Source organism: Rutidosis leptorrhynchoides, chromosome 5 (genome assembly GCF_046630445.1).
Source record: "Rutidosis leptorrhynchoides isolate AG116_Rl617_1_P2 chromosome 5, CSIRO_AGI_Rlap_v1, whole genome shotgun sequence".
Classification (NCBI taxonomy): Eukaryota; Viridiplantae; Streptophyta; class Magnoliopsida; order Asterales; family Asteraceae; genus Rutidosis; species Rutidosis leptorrhynchoides.
In genome coordinates, this window is record NC_092337.1 from 55,335,722 (window position 1) to 55,357,494 (window position 21,773).

At 34.5% G+C, this 21,773-nt stretch overlaps 2 protein-coding genes and 2 non-coding genes across 6 annotated transcripts; 2 read left to right on the forward strand and 2 right to left on the reverse strand.

The window, feature by feature from the left end:
• Positions 1–717: 717 nt before the first annotated feature.
• Positions 718–3,207, reverse strand: LOC139847293 (large ribosomal subunit protein eL8y-like). Its single transcript, XM_071836968.1, has 7 exons — positions 3,143–3,207; positions 2,976–3,020; positions 2,437–2,638; positions 1,572–1,741; positions 1,348–1,476; positions 1,166–1,258; positions 718–1,046 (listed from the first exon to the last, which is right to left on the reverse strand). The coding sequence occupies exons 1-7, from the start codon at positions 3,143–3,145 to the stop codon at positions 915–917; spliced, it is 774 nt and encodes a 257-aa protein (XP_071693069.1). The 5' UTR covers positions 3,146–3,207; the 3' UTR covers positions 718–914.
• Positions 3,208–14,219: 11,012 nt separating this feature from the next.
• On the forward strand, positions 14,220–14,313 carry LOC139850966 (small nucleolar RNA snoR20a). Its single transcript, XR_011760337.1, has one exon. It is a non-coding gene; the product is annotated as a small nucleolar RNA snoR20a (small nucleolar RNA).
• Positions 14,314–14,378: 65 nt separating this feature from the next.
• On the forward strand, positions 14,379–14,462 carry LOC139850961 (small nucleolar RNA R38). The gene has a single exon (XR_011760333.1). It is a non-coding gene; the product is annotated as a small nucleolar RNA R38 (small nucleolar RNA).
• Positions 14,463–17,662: 3,200 nt separating this feature from the next.
• LOC139847108 (protein BASIC PENTACYSTEINE6) lies at positions 17,663–21,007 on the reverse strand. Of its 3 annotated transcripts, none has more exons than XM_071836716.1 (5): positions 20,852–21,007; positions 19,700–19,748; positions 19,330–19,415; positions 19,109–19,245; positions 17,663–18,772 (listed from the first exon to the last, which is right to left on the reverse strand). In XM_071836716.1, the coding sequence occupies exons 4-5, from the start codon at positions 19,145–19,147 to the stop codon at positions 17,864–17,866; spliced, it is 948 nt and encodes a 315-aa protein (XP_071692817.1). In that variant the 5' UTR covers positions 19,148–19,245; positions 19,330–19,415; positions 19,700–19,748; positions 20,852–21,007; the 3' UTR covers positions 17,663–17,863. The 3 variants fall into 3 exon arrangements, with proteins under 3 accessions (XP_071692817.1, XP_071692819.1, XP_071692818.1); XM_071836718.1 differs by lacking the exon at positions 19,700–19,748 and adding an exon at positions 20,704–20,769; XM_071836717.1 differs by lacking the exon at positions 19,700–19,748.
• Between the last annotated feature and the right edge of the window lie 766 nt (positions 21,008–21,773).

Sequence of the window (21,773 nt, forward strand, 5' to 3'; positions counted from 1 at the left end):
CTAAGGCGATAAAAAAAGGTTAACTTTGACTAATAAATATGGCGGGTAGGGTTGTGATGTTAACAAAAGTTTAAAGGTTTTTTTTTTTTATAATTTACCCAATCAAAAATGGTAACATATGTTAGCTACGAGCCTACGATGAAAGTTTATTAGACCATGTGTATTATTTTATGTATTTTTTATTTCAGTTTTATTAAAACATGTGTATTAATTTTAAGATTTTTCTAACGAGATGTTAAATTGTAAAAAAACTTGTACCAGTCAAACATTAGACCACAAGTAGTGCATCCTTTTTTACCTTCATCACGCCCCCAATCCCCATCAAGCCACTATGGGGGCGTGATGGAAGGAAAATGTTGTTGGCGTGATGCGCGTGACCAAAATTTTAACCAATCAGGATTTAGATATATATATATTTATAGTTTAACTAAATTAATAAAAATAATATAATAACTAAAAATATGGGACCAATTACTCCATCACACAAAAACACCTCACGACCCATCACCCGACACTACTAATAATGGTCTTAATGCATCTGAACTCTATTACTCCGTACTATTTATAACTATCAAATCAGTTATAATGAATTTCTATACAATTTCATTTGTAATGTATAATTTTTCACATTTTAAAGTATGTATCCAATGTTGAATCTTGACAGATTCAAAATTAACGCATATATTATATGATATATTATTCATTATAAACCAAAACTTGCAATCAAATTCAAAACTTCATATTAGATTACGATCATAAGTCGAACAACCAAACGCGTACAAGACGCAGAGCAAGTAAATATTTGACCTTCCATTAGTCCAAAAACAAAAAGAACAATAATCTAAAACATACCAAAAAAGTTCTAAAATCAAAAACATAATCCCAACTGCAGACAATACAGTACCAACGCGTATCTAATTCATCCTCTGCGCAGCCTCCTTAGCAAGAACTCTCTCTTTCGCCTTAGTCTTAGCCTGAGATTTCGATCCCATTATCCCACCACCCCACTTCTTTCTGTACTCCTCGTACTTATCATTGAAATTTGCCTAATAAATCACATAAGAAATCATTAATTGGGTCAAAAGTAGAAAAGATTAAAACGATTGGGTCAAAAGTTAATAATTAAGTTTTGCATTAATACGATAATTTTCAACAGGAAATGAACCTTGATGGCCTCCAAGATTCTGCTAAATTCCATCTTATCTTCATTCTTGACCGTAGTCAAACAAAGAGCTGCAGCAGTTTTCTGGTGAACAATCTGCAACAATGAGAGAACATACGTTAAATTCTATTGCAAAAATGAGACGGGTAAAGAAGAAAACGATTCGTATTATATGAAATACTTACAGTTCCCAATCTTGATTTGCCTTTCACAATGCAGTAGGGTATTTCCATCTTTCTGCAGAGTGCAGGAAGCCACACAACCAACTCAATTGGATCAACATCATGCGCAATGATCACCAATTGTGCCTTTTTCTAAAAAAAAAAAAAAAACTTATTAAATAATGATGAATGTTTATATAGTGAGTAATGAAGATAATGCATTATTGGTATTGGCCAAAAGATAAAACCTGCTCGATAAGATAAGTGACATGGTTTAGACCATATTTCACAACGATTGGCTTCTTGGCATCAGAAGTCTTTTTCTCTGACTCAGCCTGAGCCATTTTCAAAAGACGATCCTTTTTTGCTGCTTTGTCTTCAGGCCTGTACTTCAGAAGCATCTTGAACAATGTAGTTGCTGCAGATCGAAAATGGTAAATGAGACTCGCAAATCAATAAGATAACATCTAAAATGAAATGAAGTGTTTAACAATGTTAAGAAAACGAAAATATGAAATGAAAATTGAGGTAACAGATTAGGCAGTTTAATACAACTACTACTACTACTACACAAGACCTAACAAACAGTAAATGATACTGTCAAACATATCTGAACTTTTTTTGAAGAAAAAACGAACGAGGATCTTTCATTTCAAGGATGAAAGAAGCCAACAAAGAGCTACAACACAACACAACTCGGCTCGCAACTAGAAAACTACGACATAACAAACAACCTAAGCTATCTAAAATCAAGCCAAGTAACACAAACAAAACCGCAAGCAACGAAACCAAATGAAATAAGCTAAGCTAGACGAATCAAAACGAAAACAGTCAAACTTATCTGAACTGGTAAAGTAACATGGAAAGTTATAACAACAAACGACACAAGCAGGTTGAGCCGATCAGGAGATACATTATTGGCCATCAAACGTCTAACCGACTATTAAAAAACTGAAAGTGATAGTATCAAAATATACAAACATACATCTGTGGCCAAACAATATATCAGATAACATCATCCAAAAGACACTAACAAATTTAAATATCAACACAACAAGTCATATCTTAAATTAATACAATGACAAACACAATGTGGAGAAAAACAAATAATACCAAGGTTCTTGTCAAGAGTCTTAGTGAACTGATTCAAAGTTGGTGGGACCTTCAACCTCTGCTTGAGGATTCTCCTCTTCCTCTGTATTTGGACCACTTGAGGCCATCGAACAAATCGATGTAAATTCTTCTTAGGCGGCAAAGCTCCACCAATTCCAAACTGCTTCGGACGTTTCTCGAACAACGGATTCACCACCTTCTCCTGCACACAAAACACAAATTCATTTTTCATTATAATCAAAATCAAGCAACATAACTTAACATCAAGCTCAATCTAACTGTCATCACTTTAAACAAAAACATGAATTGCAGTTTTTCATATAATTACATTATAGGTTAAATATCTCATCAGAATCAGAATCAAAATCAAAATCAATGATAAGATTTATAAATGTAAAAATGCAGCAGATACTACAATCATAAAGCTTAGTTTTCTACTTCAATACGAAAATCAGATATATTACTGAATATGTGGTTGCATATTAGCTACTGCGAACAGAAAATGAAAGGAAATATGATGTTAATTTCAGTAATCATACCGTTTTCTTCTTGGTGGCAACAACCTTCACACCTTTCTTCGGAGCCTGAAATTAATCAAAAAATAATAATATAAGTGTATGATTCAAATCAAAGATAATTAATCGAGCGTAGATCAAACTAAGCATTGATACTATTCAATTTATAAAAAATTGATTAATTAACTCACCATGATAGAACTGTGATTCAAGGCTTAGAAACGGCGACAATGAACACCCTAGGGTTTCTTTTCTTTTTACAAATGATGATAACTCGGTGTTTAGGGTTTTGTATACGAGCTCAAGTTAGACTTGGCTGAGTTGGGCCAGGTTTGTAAATACTCTTTTATGGCCCATTATCTTATGTAAGTATAATATGCGCACTCCAGCATTTAAAAGTGATGTGTAGTATCTAATTTTTTTTTTTGGAAATGGTGGTACTGTATATATAAAATAATATAAAATAACCATATATGATATAAATGTTATAATTCAGTAGGCTTATAACTACCTTTAGTGATTTGATTCTTGATTTAGAATACTAATAATGAAGTGTAAGAACAAAGATGATAATGGAGAGAAAGAAAGAAACACTTTGTAAGTGTGAGAAATGGTGCAAGTTTAATGCTTGCATTCATGGCTATTTATAGCAAAAATATCACAAGTTTAGGTAATACAATAATATTACTTTTGTGTATCAATAATTGACTATCCATTTATATATATATATTTATATATTATAACACTCCCCCTTGGATAGCAATTTTGTTTGTTGAAGATCAACTGTAAGTTACTGCCTCGTTAAAAACCTTGCTAAAGAAAACCCAGTGGGAAAAACTTTAGCTAAGGGAAAAAGAGTGCAGCATGGAGTTGACTCCCCCTCAAGTAGACATCGCTTCGGTTGTTACATCTTTTGAACATGTCTCATGCCAATGTTATGAACGTGTGTTCTGAAAATAGCAGTTGGAAGTGCTTTCGTGAAAAGATCAGCAGAGTTTTTGCTGGATTGAACATATCTCATTTCAATCTCGTTGTCCTTAATGAGATTTTGAGTGTATGAGAAGAATCTAGGAGGTATGTGTTTGGTTCGGTCACTTTTGATATACCCTTCTTTCATCTGTGCTATGCAAGCTGCATTATCTTCATAGATAATTGTTGAACTTTTATCGCGTTCTAGTCCACAAGAATCAGTAATGATTTGTGTCATTGATCTCAACCAAAAACATTCCCGAGTAGCTTCATGTAATGCAATCACTTCGGCATGATTTGATGATGTAGCAACAAGTGTTTGCTTTTGAGAACGCCATGATATTGCAGTACCTCCATTTAGGAATACATATCCAGTTTGAGATTTAGCTTTATGTGGATCAGATAAATAACCTGCATCAGCATAACCAACCAAATCTTGTTTTGATTCGTTAGAATAAAATAATCCTAAATCAGTAGTTCCTCGAAGGTATCGAAATATGTGTTTGATCCCATTCCAGTGTCTTTTGGTAGGAGCAGAGCTGAACCTTGCCAACAAATTAACTGCAAAAGAAATGTCAGGTCTTGTACAATTTGTAAGATACATAAGAGCTCCAATTGCACTAAGATATGGTACTTCTGGTCCAAGAATATCTTCATGATCTTCACATGGACGAAATGGATCAGTTTCAACATTGAGTGATCTAACAACCATAGGAGTACTTAATGGTTTTGCCTTGTCCATATTGAAACGTTTCAAAATCTTTTCAGTATATGTTGTTTGATGTACAAGTAAACCATTAGGCATATGCTCAATTTGTAAACCAAGGCAATACTTGGTTTTTCCGAGATCTTTCATTTCAAATTCTTTCTTTAGAAGTTGAATGGCTTCATAGATCTCTTTATTTGTACCTATGATGTTAAGATCATCAACATAAACAGCTATGATCACATATCCGGATGTTGTTTTCTTAATGAAAACACAAGGGCAAGTAAGGTTATTTGTATACCCTTTGCTTATCAAGTAATCACTTAATCGGTTATACCACATACGTCCCGATTGTTTTAACCCATATAAAGATCTTTGTAATTTAATCGAATACATTTCTTTGGGTTTTGCATTTGATGCTTCTGGTACCTTAAATCCTTCAGGTATCTTCATATATATATCACTATCAAGTGATCCATATAGGTAAGCAGTCACAACATCCATGAGATGCATTTCTAAATTTTTAGAAACTGCCAGACTGATTAAGTACCTAAAAGTAATTGCATCCATAACAGGGGAATAAGTTTCTTCATAATCAATTCCCGGTCTTTGAGAAAAACCTTGAGCTACAAGTCTAGCTTTATACCTTGTAACTTCATTTTTCTCATTTCTTTTTCGGACAAAAATCCATCTGTATCCTACAGGTTTCACATCTTTAGGAGTGAGAATGATGGATCCGAAAACTTTTCTTTTATTGAGTGATTCTAATTCAGCTCGTATTGCTTCTTTCCATTGAGCCCAATCATGTCTATTTTGACATTCAACCATAGATGTTGGTTCTGGATCATCATCATTATTCATGATGTCATATGCAACATTAAATGAAAATTTCTCATCAAGATTTTTCATTTCATTTCGGTTCCATAATATTTTTGAATATGCATAATTGATTGCAATTTCTGTATTGACATCATCAATCTCCTCTGCAGTAGGAGTACTGATTTGTGGTTCTTCTTGAACACTTTCTTTTACTTCATTATCAGCTGATTTTCTTTTTCGAGGATTTTTATCCTTTGAACCAATTGGTCTTCCACGTTTCTGACGTGGCAAAGATTCATGAGTGACGTTATTGCCAGCTTTTGGAATTTCAATTCGAGCTGGAGTATTTACTGCTGGTATATATGATTTTGTCACCGTTTTTGTATCTGTAAATGCATCAGGCAATTGATTTGCAAGTTCTTGTATATGCATTATCTTTTGAACTTCTGTCTCACATTCTTTTGTGCGAGGATCAAGATACTTTAATTGAGGTTCACACCATGAAACATCATTTTCTTTATTTTTCATTTCTCCCCCTAATCTAGGGAACAATGTTTCATTAAAATGACAATCAGCAAAACGTGCTGTAAAAACGTCACCTGTCATAGGTTCAATATACCTTAATATTGAAGATGTTTCATATCCAACATATATTCCCAACCTCCTTTGAGGACCCATTTTTGTACGTTGTGGTGTCGCAATTGGAACATACACTGCACAACCAAATGTTCTAAGATGGGAAATATTTGGCTCTTGACCAAAAGCAAGTTGTAGGGGGGAATATTTATGACTTGCACTTGGTCTGATGCGAATCAATGCAGCAGCATGTAAAATTGCATGACCCCATATAGATACAGGGAGTTTTGTTCTCATTATCAATGGTCTAGCGATTAACTGTAAACGTTTAATCAATGAATCGGCTAAACCATTTTGTGTATGCACATGAGCAACAGAATGTTCAACAACAATTTCTATAGACATGCAATAATCATTAAATGCTTGAGATGTAAATTCACCAGCATTATCAAGTCTCACCCTTTTAATGGTGTAATCAGGAAAATGAGCTCTCAATTTAATAATTTGGGCAAGAAATTTTGCAAATGCCACATTACGGCTTGATAACAGACAAACATGAGACCATCTGCTAGATGCGTCTATTAGAACCATGAAATATCTAAATGGTCCACATGGTGGATGAATTGGTCCACATATATCACCTTGAATTCTTTCAAGAAACATTGGTGATTCTTTCTCAACCTTAAGTGGTGAGGGTCTAGTTATCAATTTTCCAAGAGAGCAAGATGTACATGGAACCATTGTATCATGATGGATTTTTCTATCCTTTAGTGGATGTCCATGAGTACATTCAATAATCCTTTTCATCATTGTTGATCCTGGATGGCCTAATCTGTTATGCCATAAACTGAATACACCAGGATCAATATATTTTTCGTTAACTACCATATGTATTTCTGGTACATTTATATGTGTACAATGTAATCCAGAACTAAGTCTTGGCAGTTTTTCAACCACATGACTCTTGTCAGTGATACTTAAATATTTCTCATTTTCTGTTGTCACTGACTGATAATATACCCGTTAAGGTATATGTCGGAGAAACTCAATAAATTTCTGCTTGACTTGGGAGAAAATAAGGCATCATTTATTAAAAATTTTGTACCATTTGGTAGTATGAAATTTGCCTTTCCTATCCCTTTTATCAAGTTAGCAGGTCCTGATATTGTATGTATAGTTCCTTCCGTTGGTTTTAGATCAATAAAATATTTCTCGGATTTAAGTATAGTGTGTGTAGTTCCACTGTCTGCTATACAGAGATCTCCACCACTTGATTGATGTTGTATTCCAGCAAAATTCATATTGAACTTCATATATAAGAAATAAATAGTGAGTACATTAATATTACACAATATTTTAAACGCAAATAGATAGTACTGAAACATTTAGCAAACATAATGACAAAGACAGACGATATTAAATCGTTTATTTTTCGAAAAGACACACAACTTAAACATTCAAGAAATCTTCATATAAATCAGATGGTTTCTCAGTGACTGTTGGATCGACGTTATCCACAAAGTTTACTTCCTTTTCTTTATCTTTCAGCGAATCCTGATACATCTTAACAAGATGTTTAGATGTTCGGCAAGTATTAGCCCAGTGGCCCATTCTACCACATCTGTGGCAAGATTCTTCAGAATTTTTAGAAGAATTTTCTTCAACATCTTGTTTAGTGGGCTTGTTTTGTGGTTGATATTTATATTTTCGTGGATTATTATTTCTTTGACCACCACGGCAACGACCACGACCACGTCCTCGCCCATTACCATTACCATAAGGATGGTTTCTACCATAGTTATGGCTTTTGGCATGATGATGGTGATGGTTATTATAACCACGACCTTGCCCGCGTCCTTGTCCCTGTTTATAATTATTTGCAGTATTTGCTTCAGGGATTGCAAGTGTACCAGTAGGACGGGATTGCTGATTTTTCATTAATAGCTCATCATTTTGCTCTGCAACTAAGAGATATGAATTAAGTTCAGGATATGTTTTGAACTTTAGCATTCTCAAATTTCTTTGCACTGTGATGTTTGCAGCATTCATTGTGGAGAAAGTTTTCTCCATCATGTCTGCATCACTTATTTCATGTCCACAGAATTTAAGTTGTGAACATGTATTATACAGAGCTGAGCTATATTCATTTACTTTCTTAAAGTCTTGGAACCTTAATGTTCTCCATTGTTCCATAGCAGCTGGAAGTAAAATTTCTCTTTGATTATTGAATCTGCTTTTGAGACCTTCCCATAAAACATGGGGATCTTCTACAGTCACATAATTATTTTGTAAGCATTCATCAATATGTTGATGAATAAAGCAACATGCCGTTGCTTGTTCTTTTTCAGAACAAGTGTTGTTTTCATTTATGGCTTCAAGAATACCCATTGATTTAAGATGCATTTTTACTTTTATAACCCATGGCATGTAGTTGTTTCCAGTTGATTCTAAAGGAGTAAATTTAAGCTTTTCCAGATTCGACATTTTCTATTAAAACAAACAACATGATAAATTATAGTCACTTTATATTCATAAGTATATAAACATTAAACATAAATTTAATATAACATAAATGATAAGTAGGTGACAGTGTCGACCATATGTAAGCAATCATTAATAAATGTTATATAACATAAATATAAATATTAGTAAACATAAATGATAATTAGGCGACAGTGTCGGCCATATAAATGTTAGATAATAGAAATATAAATGTTAGTAACATAAATGATAATTAGGCGACAGTGTCGGCCATATAAATGTTAGATAATTGAAATATAAATGTTAGTAACATAAATGATAATTAGACGACAGTGTCGACCATATATTATTCAGGTGGTATAACCGACCATATATCATTTAGGTGGCAGAGCCAACCATAATTAGTATTAAGATTATCGTGCTGATAACGTGTTATAATTCAGTAGGCTTATAACTACCTTTAGTGATTTGATTCTTGATTTAGAATACTAATAATGAAGTGTAAGAACAAAGATGATAATGGAGAGAAAGAAAGAAACACTTTGTAAGTGTGAGAAATGGTGCAAGTTTAATGCTTGCATTCATGGCTATTTATAGCAAAAATATCACAAGTTTAGGTAATACAATAATATTACTTTTGTGTATCAATAATTGACTATCCATTTATATATATATATTTATATATTATAACAATAAACAAAATTATGATGAGTTTTAAGAGCCTTAAACCCATTCATGAGATAAACTATCACTTAGCGAGTGAAGACTTAGAATTTGCCTTTAAACCCAAATTGATTAACCATTGAAGATTCAATAACAAAGAAGGAAAGATGAACTTTTTAATCAAGTGAGTACCATTAGACTCACACTCCCGATAAAAGATCACAGTTCAAATTTGACCCATTTAATTATGGATTATATCATATGCGAGAGAACAAAATCAACATTCAAATTAGTTATAATGGTAAAAAAAAAAAAAAAAAAAAAAAAAAAAATTGTATTATAGTTCATGTGGTAGTGATCTGACTCTATTAGCGAGCGGTAAGGAGTTCGACTCCCGTGGGGTGCAACATTGCACACAAGATTGTGTTGGGAAATTACGGTCTCACTAATTCCCACCACCCAGCCCAACAATAATAGTAAAGAAATAAGAACAATACACAACACAAGATTTAACGTGGAAACTCCAAAACAGGAGAAAAAACCACCGGCCCCCAAAGAGAGAAAATACACTATATCACAAATTGTTACAATGATATAGACGACTCTCTTAAGCCAACTACACTCTCCAAAATATTTAACTAATACAACTCTCAAACAAGGGTAAGAAAGAAAGAAATAATCAAATACTTAAAGTGTATTGATTGGTGCGATTTGGAATGAAGACTTAGCCCCTCTTATATAACCAAGTCACTCACCCCTCACATCTTCCTCCCACCAATGTGGGATAAACATATCTTCTACTAGTCAAAATAAACCAACAAATCTCCACCTTTTGAATAGAAGAAGATAACCATGCTTCCACATTGCAAGGATAACCGATGTAGACGCTTCCTCGACGACAACTTCAAGATCCTCATCTTCATGCCGTTGACATTATCTCCCAAGAGACAAAACTTGCATCTTCATCGAACATTGTCTAAACCGACAATCATTGTCATCACAGACAATCATAACTCTTAACAAGAATTATCATACTCCACCATTAAGAGTATAGCACTTAGAATATCACATTCCAAGCATTTCACCTCGGCACATGTTGTTGAACAACCAGCTGAAACTTTATGGTGCAACTTCCCTGTTTGGCTTTTCCGAAAGTCCCATCAGCTACAACATCAGTTTCCACCACACAACCTGCATAAATGCCAAACCAATGCCCATGTGTAATTGTGGAACCGCTAACGAACATCCCTTTCCACGGTGGCGCGGACACACCATGAGGATGACGTGACTTCAGAGGAATTCGTCACTCTCCGTAACAACGGAGACAATGTTAGCGTCTTTGGAGCCATTTGCCGGATTAGCTCCACCTGGACAATTAACCCTTACATGCCCAGTCTTCCCGCACTTCCAGCATGTCAGATTCTTTCTAGAGTTTCTCTTCTGCCTATCCGAACACAACACTATCGTATCTCCTGATGACGAGACCCCGTTACCTTCCAGTCTTTTCTCCTCGGATAGGAGCTTGCTAGTAACGTCTTCAAACTTCAGAGTTTTCTTTCCATACATCAAAATAGGTTTCATGTGTTCATAAGACGATGATAAAGATAATATCAACCTCAAAGCTTTATCTTCATCATTCGTTTTAACTCCAATAGCCTCCAGTTCTGAAACAATACCGTTAAGAATACTTAGATGATCTGAAATCTTTGAACCCCCATCCATACGCAGAGTATGAAATTGTTCTTTAAGACACAACCGATTTGAGATGCCCTTGCCCTGGTACAACTGCTCTAGTTTAACCCAAAGCTCCTTTGCCGTTGATAACCCGTGCACATTTGCAAGCACGTTCTTTGCAAGACACAAACGAATCGCACTTGCTGCCCTCAAATTCATATCATCCCATTCTTCTTCATCGAACTTACTGCTAGAATCACTGCCAGGAACAAGGGTGAGTTTACCCTTCAAAGCCTTGTGTAAACCGGACTGAATCAACACATCCTTGACTTGAACCTGCCATAAGCCAAAATTGATCATCCCATCAAATTTCTCTACATCAAACCTCATTGGACTGAACTTCAACATCGTATCCGTATCCTATAGACAACACTTTCTCTGATTTTGCTCACGTTTCGAATAGCCAAAAGATGTAGCAGGTAGCCAGGACCCTTTAAATCGGATATCCACAACTCGCCACTAATAAATCCAACTATTACTACGAATCAGAAAAAAATTGTCTAACCAGATACCCTATACGATCAATAGAACTCGTTTCTGATGTGGACGATCCACTCCCGTGGCAACCACAGAGCATACTCCGACTCCTATAACCGAGACCCCCGTCAAACCTGACGCTCTGATACCAGTTGTTGGGAAATTACGGTCTCACTAATTCCCACCACCCAGCCCAACAATAATAGTAAAGAAATAAGAACAATACACAACACAAGATTTAACGTGAAAACTCCAAAACAGGAGAAAAAATCACCGGCCCCCAAAGAGAGAAAATACACTATATCACAAATTGTTACAATGATATAGACGACTCTCTTAAGCCAACTACACTCTCCAAAATATTTAACTAATACAACTCTCAAACAAGGGTAAGAAAGAAAGAAATAATCAAATACTTAAAGTGTATTGATTGGTGCGATTTGGAATGAAGACTTAGCCCCTCTTATATAACCAAGTCACTCACCCCTCACATCTTCCTCCCACCAATGTGGGATAAACATATCTTCTACTAGTCAAAATAAACCAACAAATATTGCCCTTTAACCCCTGGATTCCACCCAAGGGTGCCTTCCGCACATCGTCTTGCGGAGGCAGTGGGGAGGGGGTTTTACCGCTCACGCCCTCGAATTTGGCCGGGTTTCCTTCTGGACAGCAGTTGGGGCGGGGTATGCAACTGCGGGAGATGAACGCGTGAGTGATTTAGTCCCCCTGGGTGATCCAAAACTGCTGTTTTAAAAAACAATACTTTAATGCTTCTTATCATCGTTCTTGACTTTTAATTTATACATATTTTAAACCATATTTTCAGAAAATTTGATTGTTCAGAACATTAGAACATTTGATAGCTTTGTAAAAACTATTGTTCTTATCATCACAATTAACAATGTATCTAAATAATGTTAGTTGGAAGACATAATGACATTTCCTTGCGAACGTCATGTCTAATCTAATTTGACTCACAGAAAATAAAATCTACTAATGTTTGACACACATGTGATTTTAACAAACTCGCCCCATGATGTCACCTCAAATAAATATACTGATGTTTGACACATGATGATGTTTAACAAAACAGATGGTACGTAGATGAGTACCTCCTCGTCTGTAACAATCACACCAAAAAAATGTCAAACCAGTGTAGTATTAAGAGCGTGCACATTCCTTTAGCAACTGAAAACTTGTTGCTTTCCTTCATTCTTTAGCTCTTTGTAGCTTAAGCCTGGTACGATGAAAGAGAAAAGGAAAACATCTTTAAAAATACATTTTATACAACACGAGCCATATGAAGCTCAAGGTTGCAAAAATTGCTTCTCGGGGTAATCGGTCGGGACTTTTGAGGGACTACTCAGAAGCTCGGGGAGTAGTCGGATATTGACCAAGTTTGACTTTGACCGACTTTGAGGGACTACTCGGAAACTCGGGGAGTAAGAAACTTCTATTACATCGCGTATTTTACTGGTAGCTCGCGCTATCACTTGGTATATACTAAATCCGTCATTGTATTTAAGTGTTTGACATAGTAACTAAAATTATTAATATAAAGAGTAAAATGACAAAAAGTTAAGAGCTTTTTCACAAATGTTAGTTCAATTAGCTCTTAATATTTTATTTTTTATTTTGTCCCTTAAACAATACTAAACTCTTGTAACCAAACAAAGTTTTTTAATTGATAGGAGTTTTTTTATGAAATTTATGAACTAAAAAGGTCTTAAAAGCTTCAAAAAAGTTTATGTCAAACACGACCTCAGAGCTCTGGGAGTCGACAACAATTGCCACCGTTAAACCATTTAACGCCGGGGATGTCGACCTGCAGCCACTCCGCGCCGGCGTCGGACCACCATTAAACCTCGTCGTCGCTCTTCACCGTCGAGCAGCTAACGCTGTGTTTTTTTTATTTTTTTATTTTCTTTCTTCTTCTTTTTCTTTAATTTTTCCTTCTTTTTCTTTGCAGTTTACATGTGTATGAATGTCTTTTTTTTTTATTACAGAGAGGGATGAAGAAGAAGATTTAAAGAGAGGGATGAAGAAGAAGAATGAAAGAGGTATTTTAGGGTTTTAATATATTAAATTGGGCCATATTTGGGGCCATTAAGGGTCGATTTTAAAAAAAAAAAATCATAATAATACTTATTTTTATTTATATTATATTTTTTGTTAGTTGGATAAATTAAATAATAAATAAAAGTATAAAAATAAATTAAATAATAATAATTAACACTGTACTGAATGATTTCACCTGTTTTAAATTCAGAGTTAAATTCAGTGTTAAATTTAACACTGAACGACTCCCAGTGTTCATATACATAGTGTAACTTCTATTCCATTCAAACTTAACTTTACCAGTTCTATACAAGGCCAGCCCGACAAATATTTTTCACTAATAATAAAGTAGGTTGGCCCAATTAGATCCATTTTGACCCGTTGTATCGAAACCCTTACCACCAATAACACGCCCTATAAAATTCACTCACCTCACCTTCTCTATCACAACTTTCAAATCCCTATTCAATCAATCAATAGCCGTCATACCTTCTCAATTTCTAGTTAGCTTTTCTATTTATTATTTATTATTTCATCAAATTTTTTATCTTTATTGTAATTTTGAAAAAATAGGCCCAAATGATGTGTTTCATATAATCGAGTTGAGTACACACATTTATGTAATGTGTGTATTGTGATTCTCACTCAGAATAGGAAGATCTGATGCCACTTTCCTCTTTTATATCAGTTTGCTTCTGTTTTTTGTAAAAAGTTAGATTTTTTTCATAAATTATACATTTAAGATATTATTATATGTATGTGTTGTTGTTGCTGTTTAACTGGCCATTGATGACAGTTTTTAATTATGGTTTACTGAAATGCAAGTTTTTACACTTGTAAACTTGTTGAAAATCATGAACTAGGACGGTCTGAGGCTTCTAATGTGATTGATTTTTGTAAATATATGATCTTTTTAAAGTTTTAATGGTTTTTGTAAAGTGGGTTGTGCATGATGATATCATTTGTTTACACAGTTATCCCTGTCTGATCAATTATTTGATGAGAATTTGTGATCTGACACTATCCCACTTATAAAATGTTTTTTATTTTTTTAATGAAATTGAAAATGGTGTTGATTGGTTGAGATTGTTATGGCATAAAACTAAAAACATGTTACTACAATTAATGAGTATATATCAGATTCTTTTATCTTACATTAGAAGATATAAGATATGATCTTATTGATTATATTTTGATTTTTGTGATGCAAGAATCTGATGTATACTCTTTATTGTCGTTCACATGTTTCTGAATCATTTGATTATGAAGAACTATACATTTGATTAATATTATAACAAAGGAGTATACAATCCGATGTTTTGTTCATATCTTTTTTTTTGGATATATGATGTAAGAATGTTATGTATATCTTTTGATATTGTATTGATTGCCATTGCTATAGATATATCCGTATATTGGTACAACACATATTCCAATCAGATTAATTGTTGGTTTATTAAATTTTTAGTATGTATATTTTTGCTATTTTTCTGCAGGATATTGTTACAATTGAAATATTGGGATGCTTTATTGCTGCATCAAGAAGCTAAAAATTTTAAAAAAGTAGGGAATTATCAAATTCTGTGAACTTCAAGTGTAATAAAAATTGATGTATTTATTGTTTGTAATTTTTTGAATCTGAATTGTCAATATTTCATATGTTATTTGTAGTTTATATACTCTGCTTAGCATAAAAAAAACATTGTTTGTAACAAAATAGCAGTGTTGTAAAAGTCGCCAACGCGTCGGCCGTTGCGTCGATTTTTTGGGTTCTCTGTCGCTTTTTTCTGAAAAAGATGGTCAAAGCTAAAAGTTCGATCAAAGTCAGTGGCGGAAATAGACATTTTTTTCACTGGGGGTGAAATTTTTTTAAAAGCGTAGCATTTTTTTTTTTGACAAAATACGAAGGTTTTTAGGCAAAATTTGATTTTTGTTGCAAAATTTGAAGGTTTTTGGGCAAAATTTGAAGGCTTTTGAGCAAAATCTTGAGACTTTGGGGACAAAATATGAAGACTTTTAGCCAGACAAAATTCCATTGGGTTCGAAATGAAAAAACTTAAATTTTTTGCACTAAAAAATAAAATTTCACTAGGGTCGGGTGACCTCACTTGCTCCTTGTCATTTCCGCCCCTGATCAAAGTTCGTTAAAGTTGGTCAAAAACGGTCAAAATCACTCAAATTTTTCTTCAATATGTGATATGTTTTAAAATTTGGGTTTGTTTTCATTTTTTGGGCCGCTCTTTTCTCTGTGTCCTTGCTGATTATGTATTCGGTAACATTAATTAAGTTTGATGTTTGATTGTTTTTAAATTCAAGTTCTTATTTAAGAAATTTATAGTACATAATCAATTATTTTATACATATATAAATGACAAAATTTCATTCCTCGTCCCTGAACTTTACATCGACTTTGACTCCCGGTCCTTTTTCTTTTTTTGTGCATTCCGAGTCCCTAATGTATTCAAAATCTACATCCCTCGTCCTCCCGTCTAGATTCTGTCAATTTAAGCCGTTTGTTCAGTCATGTGCAAAGCATGTGAGGGTACTTTGGTCTTTTTATATTATTTCTTTTCTTTATTATTTAATTTATCTTTTTACCCTCATCATCTCATATTCATCATTCCCAAATTAAAAACCCTACTTTTATACTTTTATAAAATAAACAAATCAAATTAAAACCCATAATTTTGAGGGTATTTTCTATCTCAAATTCAATCACTTTCAGATCTTGGAGATCTAGATCTGGAAGCCTTTAAGCTTCTCCACCACCACGCACCACCATCCCTAATTTCAACATATTCGTCTAATTCTGATGGTTTAAAACCTAGTCTCAGTCCCAAACCCTCTATTCTCCAGAAAATTCTGGTCTGGTTACAATATCTCCGTCCGGAGATGCAGCGGCGACGGCGACGGTTGTCTGAGATGGCATATGATTGACGACGGCGGTTCAATATCGGTCAGATCTGAGATGACATCTGAAAAACATGTAAACATTGGTGGATGTATCACGTGGGTGATGGTGGAGATTAAAGGTAGTCGATGGTGGTCGATGGTGTTCGCCGGAGATTAAAGGTAGTCGATAGGGTGTAATTTACATCAGGTACCACCCAACACTTCGTGATGTATCTACTGATTTGTGTTCATTAGTTGAGTTTATTATGTGTATTGGTTTGATGCCTGCAAGTTTATTAGGTGATGAGTTTCATGTGTGAGGTTCATACTGAGTTTATTGATTGTGTATGGTTTTGTTCATTAACAGAGAATGTGAGCTTTATTTTGAGTTTTGTTCTAGATCGAAGCTTTGATGGTTTATAATTTTTTTTTTAATTTCATTAATCAAATTAATTAATTTCAATCAATCAGTTACAGTTTATGTTAAGATTCATATACGGGTTTATAATTTGGGTTGAAGGAGATGAAGGTGAATATACCTAAAAAAAAAAAAAAAAAAAAGACAAAATTTCATTCCCCGTCCCTGAACTTTACATCAAGCAGAGTTTGGGGAAGAAAACATTGAAAAGACAAAAATACCCCCACATGATATGCACATGACTGAACAAACGGCTGAAATTGACAGAATCTAGACGGAAGGACGAGGGATGCAGATTTTTGATACATTAGAGACTCGGAATGCACAAAAAAAAGAAAAAGGACCGGGAGTCAAAGTCGATGTAAAGTTCAGGGACGAGGAATGAAATTTTGTCTATATAAATATATATTTAAGAAATTATTAATAAAGTCAACGTTGGTCAACGACCGATGCGTCATCGATGCGTCCCCGACTCGACCGACGCGTCCTTTTTAGGTCTCGACCGATGCGTCCCCGACTTGCGACTTTTACAACCTTGCAAAATAGAGACCTGAAACTGTTCATGTTAAAATCCATTCAATCTGTTTTCTTAAGAATTAAGATTAAAGGTGTGTTTGGCAAAGTAAGAATTAATGATTTAGAATTGAATGGTTATTCTGAATAACATGTTTGATAATTATTTTTAATAAAGTGATTTTATTAACCTTTAAGACGAATATTTAAATAGAGTGTGACATATAATTTAAGTATTTAATGATTAAAAGATAATTTCAGTTTTGATTATAAGATAATTTCAGTTTTGAATGGTTCAAATCATCCATAACCATATGGCAAATGATGCATCATTGTGCGATGTGATAAAACTTCAAACCATTCATTAACACAACATATTGCAAAACAAAATAGAACCACGACAAACACAGCTGGTATCTTAACGCCACAAACAAAAAACACATTTTACGACATTATTAAGCAAGTCATGTATAAACTTATGATTTTACAATGCTTAAAATTTTCACCTACTCCAAGGTTTAACACTAGATCCATATCTGAATACTAATGAACACCAATTTCGTTCAATAATACTAATGAAAATAACATAAAGTTGTAAACTTTTTATTTAATGGTGATGTAGCGATTCGTCCCATGCTTAGCCCAATGCTCCTTAAGATCAACCGGATTCGACAAATCATGACCATCACTTGCAAGTCGATTAATCAGCTTATTATAAACGCTTCCGCTCATCTTTCGACCACCAACACGCCCATGTCGTTTATTAGGAATCGGCGGTAATGGGTACATCGACACAGTAGTCGTACAACACGACGATTGCCACCCGCCGTTTCCCCACTTATAACAAGGCCTAAACACCCCAGTACACGAACACACAGGTATCGGCATCGTAGTATCATCAAACGACAACTGGTTAAGACCATGGTCTTGATCCTTCCACTGGGACCCACGGTTAAGATCATCAACACCTCCATTTGACCAATCGTGTGTGTCGTCGTCGTACATCGCCTTGTTCAAATCATCACACTCAAGTTTGACTTTTCTTGACTTCGAAGTCTTTTTAGTGGTAGTTACCGACTTGGGTTCTTTCGTGCGTTTTGTCCGGGCGGGCTTCGGTGGGTCTGTTTCCGGCGACTTTCGTGGCGGCAGATCGCCGCTGCCGCCAAGAAAGCTCGTTTCTTCTTGTTGGTAGTGATTCGGGTGGTGAATATGTTTGACGTTACGGGATATTTGGCATCCGGGTGGGCACGAGGTTGATATATTGTTGTTGTTGTTGCTATCGGTTGTCATTGAGTTTTCCCGGTATTGAAGAGTGGCGATGGCGTTATCGCGTTCCATGATGGCGTTATTGCGTTCCGCAATTGCGGAATCTCGTTGCATGAGTGCCATGTCTCGCTCGGCTAGGGCGGTTTTTTTCTCGGACATGGCTAAATTTCGTTCTTGGATGGCTGCATCCCGTTCAGCCATAATCGTCATTATTTGCTTCATTGATGGCTGGTGCTGCATTAGCCACTGAAAATGGATCCATCAGAAACGGGTGGATTAGTGTGTGGGTCGGGTCAAAATAAACAATTTGTAGTGCTGGTTCAAAAAAGTCGTTTTTGTCTGTTTGAGTACATAAAAGTGTTTGATTAACGATATAACAAGGCGGGTCGTGTCAAAATAAGAACTTTTATGTGGGTTAATTTCTTTATGAATAAATAATGTGTCATAAATGATGAGGTGAACTAATCAAACCATATTATTCTGCATTCTTTAAAGACGATCTGGGCTGCATCCAAATCGGATCATTACTAACAGAGAATGTTAAAATTGTCACCTTTAGTGCAAATAAAAAAAGTATGATACCTGACCCTGAGGTTGCTTTTGCCTGCCATTGTCGTCCATTTGAAATTCGATAGATATAACTTCTAATATAAGCCCTAATTGTTCATAAAGCTATTACTCAAATGAGATCCTCTACAAAGTAACTGAAGCTTCAAGAACTGCAATCAAAATTATATTTTTAAGTTGTTGCAGTAAGAAACAAGAAACTAAATAGGACTCATATGAATATCTTTTGATTTTACCAGTGTAGTATTAAGAGCGTGCAAATTCCTGTAGCAACTGAAAACCTGTTGATTTCCTTCATTGTTTAGCTCTTCGTAGGTTAAGCCTGGTACGATGAAAAAAAGGAAACATCTTTAAAAATACTTTTTATACAACACGAGCCATATGAAGCTCTAGGTTGCAAAAATCGCTTCTCGGGGAGTACTCGGTCCGGACTTTTGAGGGACTACTCGGATACTCGGGGAGTGCTAGGATATTGACCAAGTTTGACTTTGACCAACTTTGACTGAGTACTTGCCCAGTACTCCCCGAGTTGCAACAACCGAATTCATATGAAGCTACAGGAGCGTTTGGATGTGCATTTTGAAAATGATTATGTGCATTTTGTACCTGTTTATCCAGCTTGGAGTTGTACTAATAATAAGCAGTTGAAACTCATCTAGAGATTTGAAATAGAATATGTTAATCCAAACATGAAAAACATATTATTGCGATTTTATGTTACGACAAGTATATTATGAGCTCTAAAATACACATCCAAACACCCTTTAAGCTTATATAATTATGATCATTAAACAGCCCAAACTATAGATAGAGCAGCCGAACCATGTTGCGGGGTCTTTGGATAAAATACTAAATAGCAAATACTCAACAACTATTATCGAAACGTAGCAGAATCCGTCAAATCGTTATATGTACATATACTTGTTAACATTTCCAAGTATAAAAACTAAAAAAGCTTAAATCTTTACATAGAAAAACAAGTTGCATATGTACACATTTCCAAGTGCATAGAACATAGATATACCTATACCTAATAAACTATATAAAAATGGCTGCATTAATGCACATTTTGGATCAGCAAAACATAAAATGCACTAACAAAACATACCAAATAGACAACACTTGACTGATTTTTAGCAAGACAACATGTATTACGAAAATGTACTCCGTAATACTTGTTGGACTCGAAGCATATACATAAAAATTCATATATAATTTACTTGATGATCAATGTGGCTTCATGAATATCTGTTTATAAAACCAATATGTTGTATACCTTTCTTTAAAATTACTAAAAGGCAAAGATGCAATAATAATAATAGTTTTCAAATGAATCCATAAAATATGGATAATATTTATAAATATACAATCCAACTAAATTTTAGAACCAAGGTAACAACTTTTTTCTTTATACATAATGACACATCACCTAATTTAGGTCAACAGTATCCAGGAATCAAGCACACTTTAATTTTCAAATCAATGTAATAAATTACAAACTATGCTACAATCAAGTTAAATTAAGCCAAGAAAACACAAACCCACAAACAATCATTGCAATAAATCCAATACAAAATCCCAGAAACCAATTTGTAAGATAAAAAAGAAACCTTTTGATTTTAGCTGGCAAACAGCAAAAAATGAGTAATAGATCTTCAATAAATGGACACAAATCACTAATCAAACATAAAACCATGATCATTTATGCAGTATATAATAAGAATAATAAGTTAAAAATGGGATTTTTAAGTCACTTACAAAATCAAGTGTAGCACCCAAGTAATGAACTTTAAAGAAGAAAAAGGATGAACAAAGTTAATGGTTAATTTGAAGTGAACTCAAGGCTAAAAAAACCCTAAAAAGGTAGAAGAAGGAAGAAATGGGGGAAATCTACAAGGTGAGTGGGTAAAGATGCAAAGAACAATGAATGAGTGCCCACTTTATTTTAATTGTTAAAAAATTGGCAGTCACCATCTTTTTTGTTTTTTTTTTATCTTCAGGATAAAGTGTCAATGTCAATGCTAGTACAGAACAGGAGTGATGTTATTTACTCCGTACTAGAGATACTGTTGGTTCAGTCTCCATGTGAAGGTAGATTTCCTACCGTTTGATATTAACTAGTGTGCGAGCCCTCGCTTCGCGCTGGGGGTTCGGTTTTCAATGTATTTTGTTGCGTTTAGTTTGTAAAATTATTTCGTGACTAACGATGATGTCGTTGAAGCGCAACTCGAGTCGAACTAAAAGGTATAACCCGTGAAAGATTTAAATGTTATTTTAAGTTAACAATATATGTGCATCTCCGCGTTTCGCTATGGAATTGCCGACTTTTAAAAATTTAACGCAAAATCAACGTGTATGAAACGTACCCCAAATATTTAGCGTTTTTTAAAATGCGTCCGTTTTGCGTATAGCTAGTGACATTGTGTTTCTAAAATTATTTCGAGTTTAACGATGGCGTCAGAAAAATTTGACTCGTTGCGAGCGAGAAGATATGGCCCGTTGAATATTTGGGTGGAGTTTATTTAAGATTTTTTATGAAAATGATAATTTGACACTTTTATCCCCCTGTATGAGGGGCCGATTTGATTTTTCAAAGAAAGTGTGGGGGGTTTTGTTGTGCAAATGAATTTTAGTTAAGTTAAAAAAAAATATGAAAAGTCAAAAATGCCTTTGAGCACTA

Bases quoted from the DNA above. Each gene is read 5' to 3' on its own strand.
- LOC139847293 (XM_071836968.1), bottom strand. The intron at 1,742-2,436 runs GTATTATTTGTT...TTCGATCTGCAG, and splicing joins GACTCTTGACAAGAACCTTG to CAACTACATTGTTCAAGATG. The intron at 1,477-1,571 runs GTTTTATCTTTT...TTTTTTTTTTAG, and splicing joins TCACTTATCTTATCGAGCAG to AAAAAGGCACAATTGGTGAT.
- LOC139847108 (XM_071836717.1), bottom strand. From the start codon at position 19,147: ATGGACGACAATGGCAGGCAAAAGCAACCTCAGGGTCAG. The intron at 18,773-19,108 runs GTATCATACTTT...ATCCATTTTCAG, and splicing joins AAAAGCAACCTCAGGGTCAG to TGGCTAATGCAGCACCAGCC.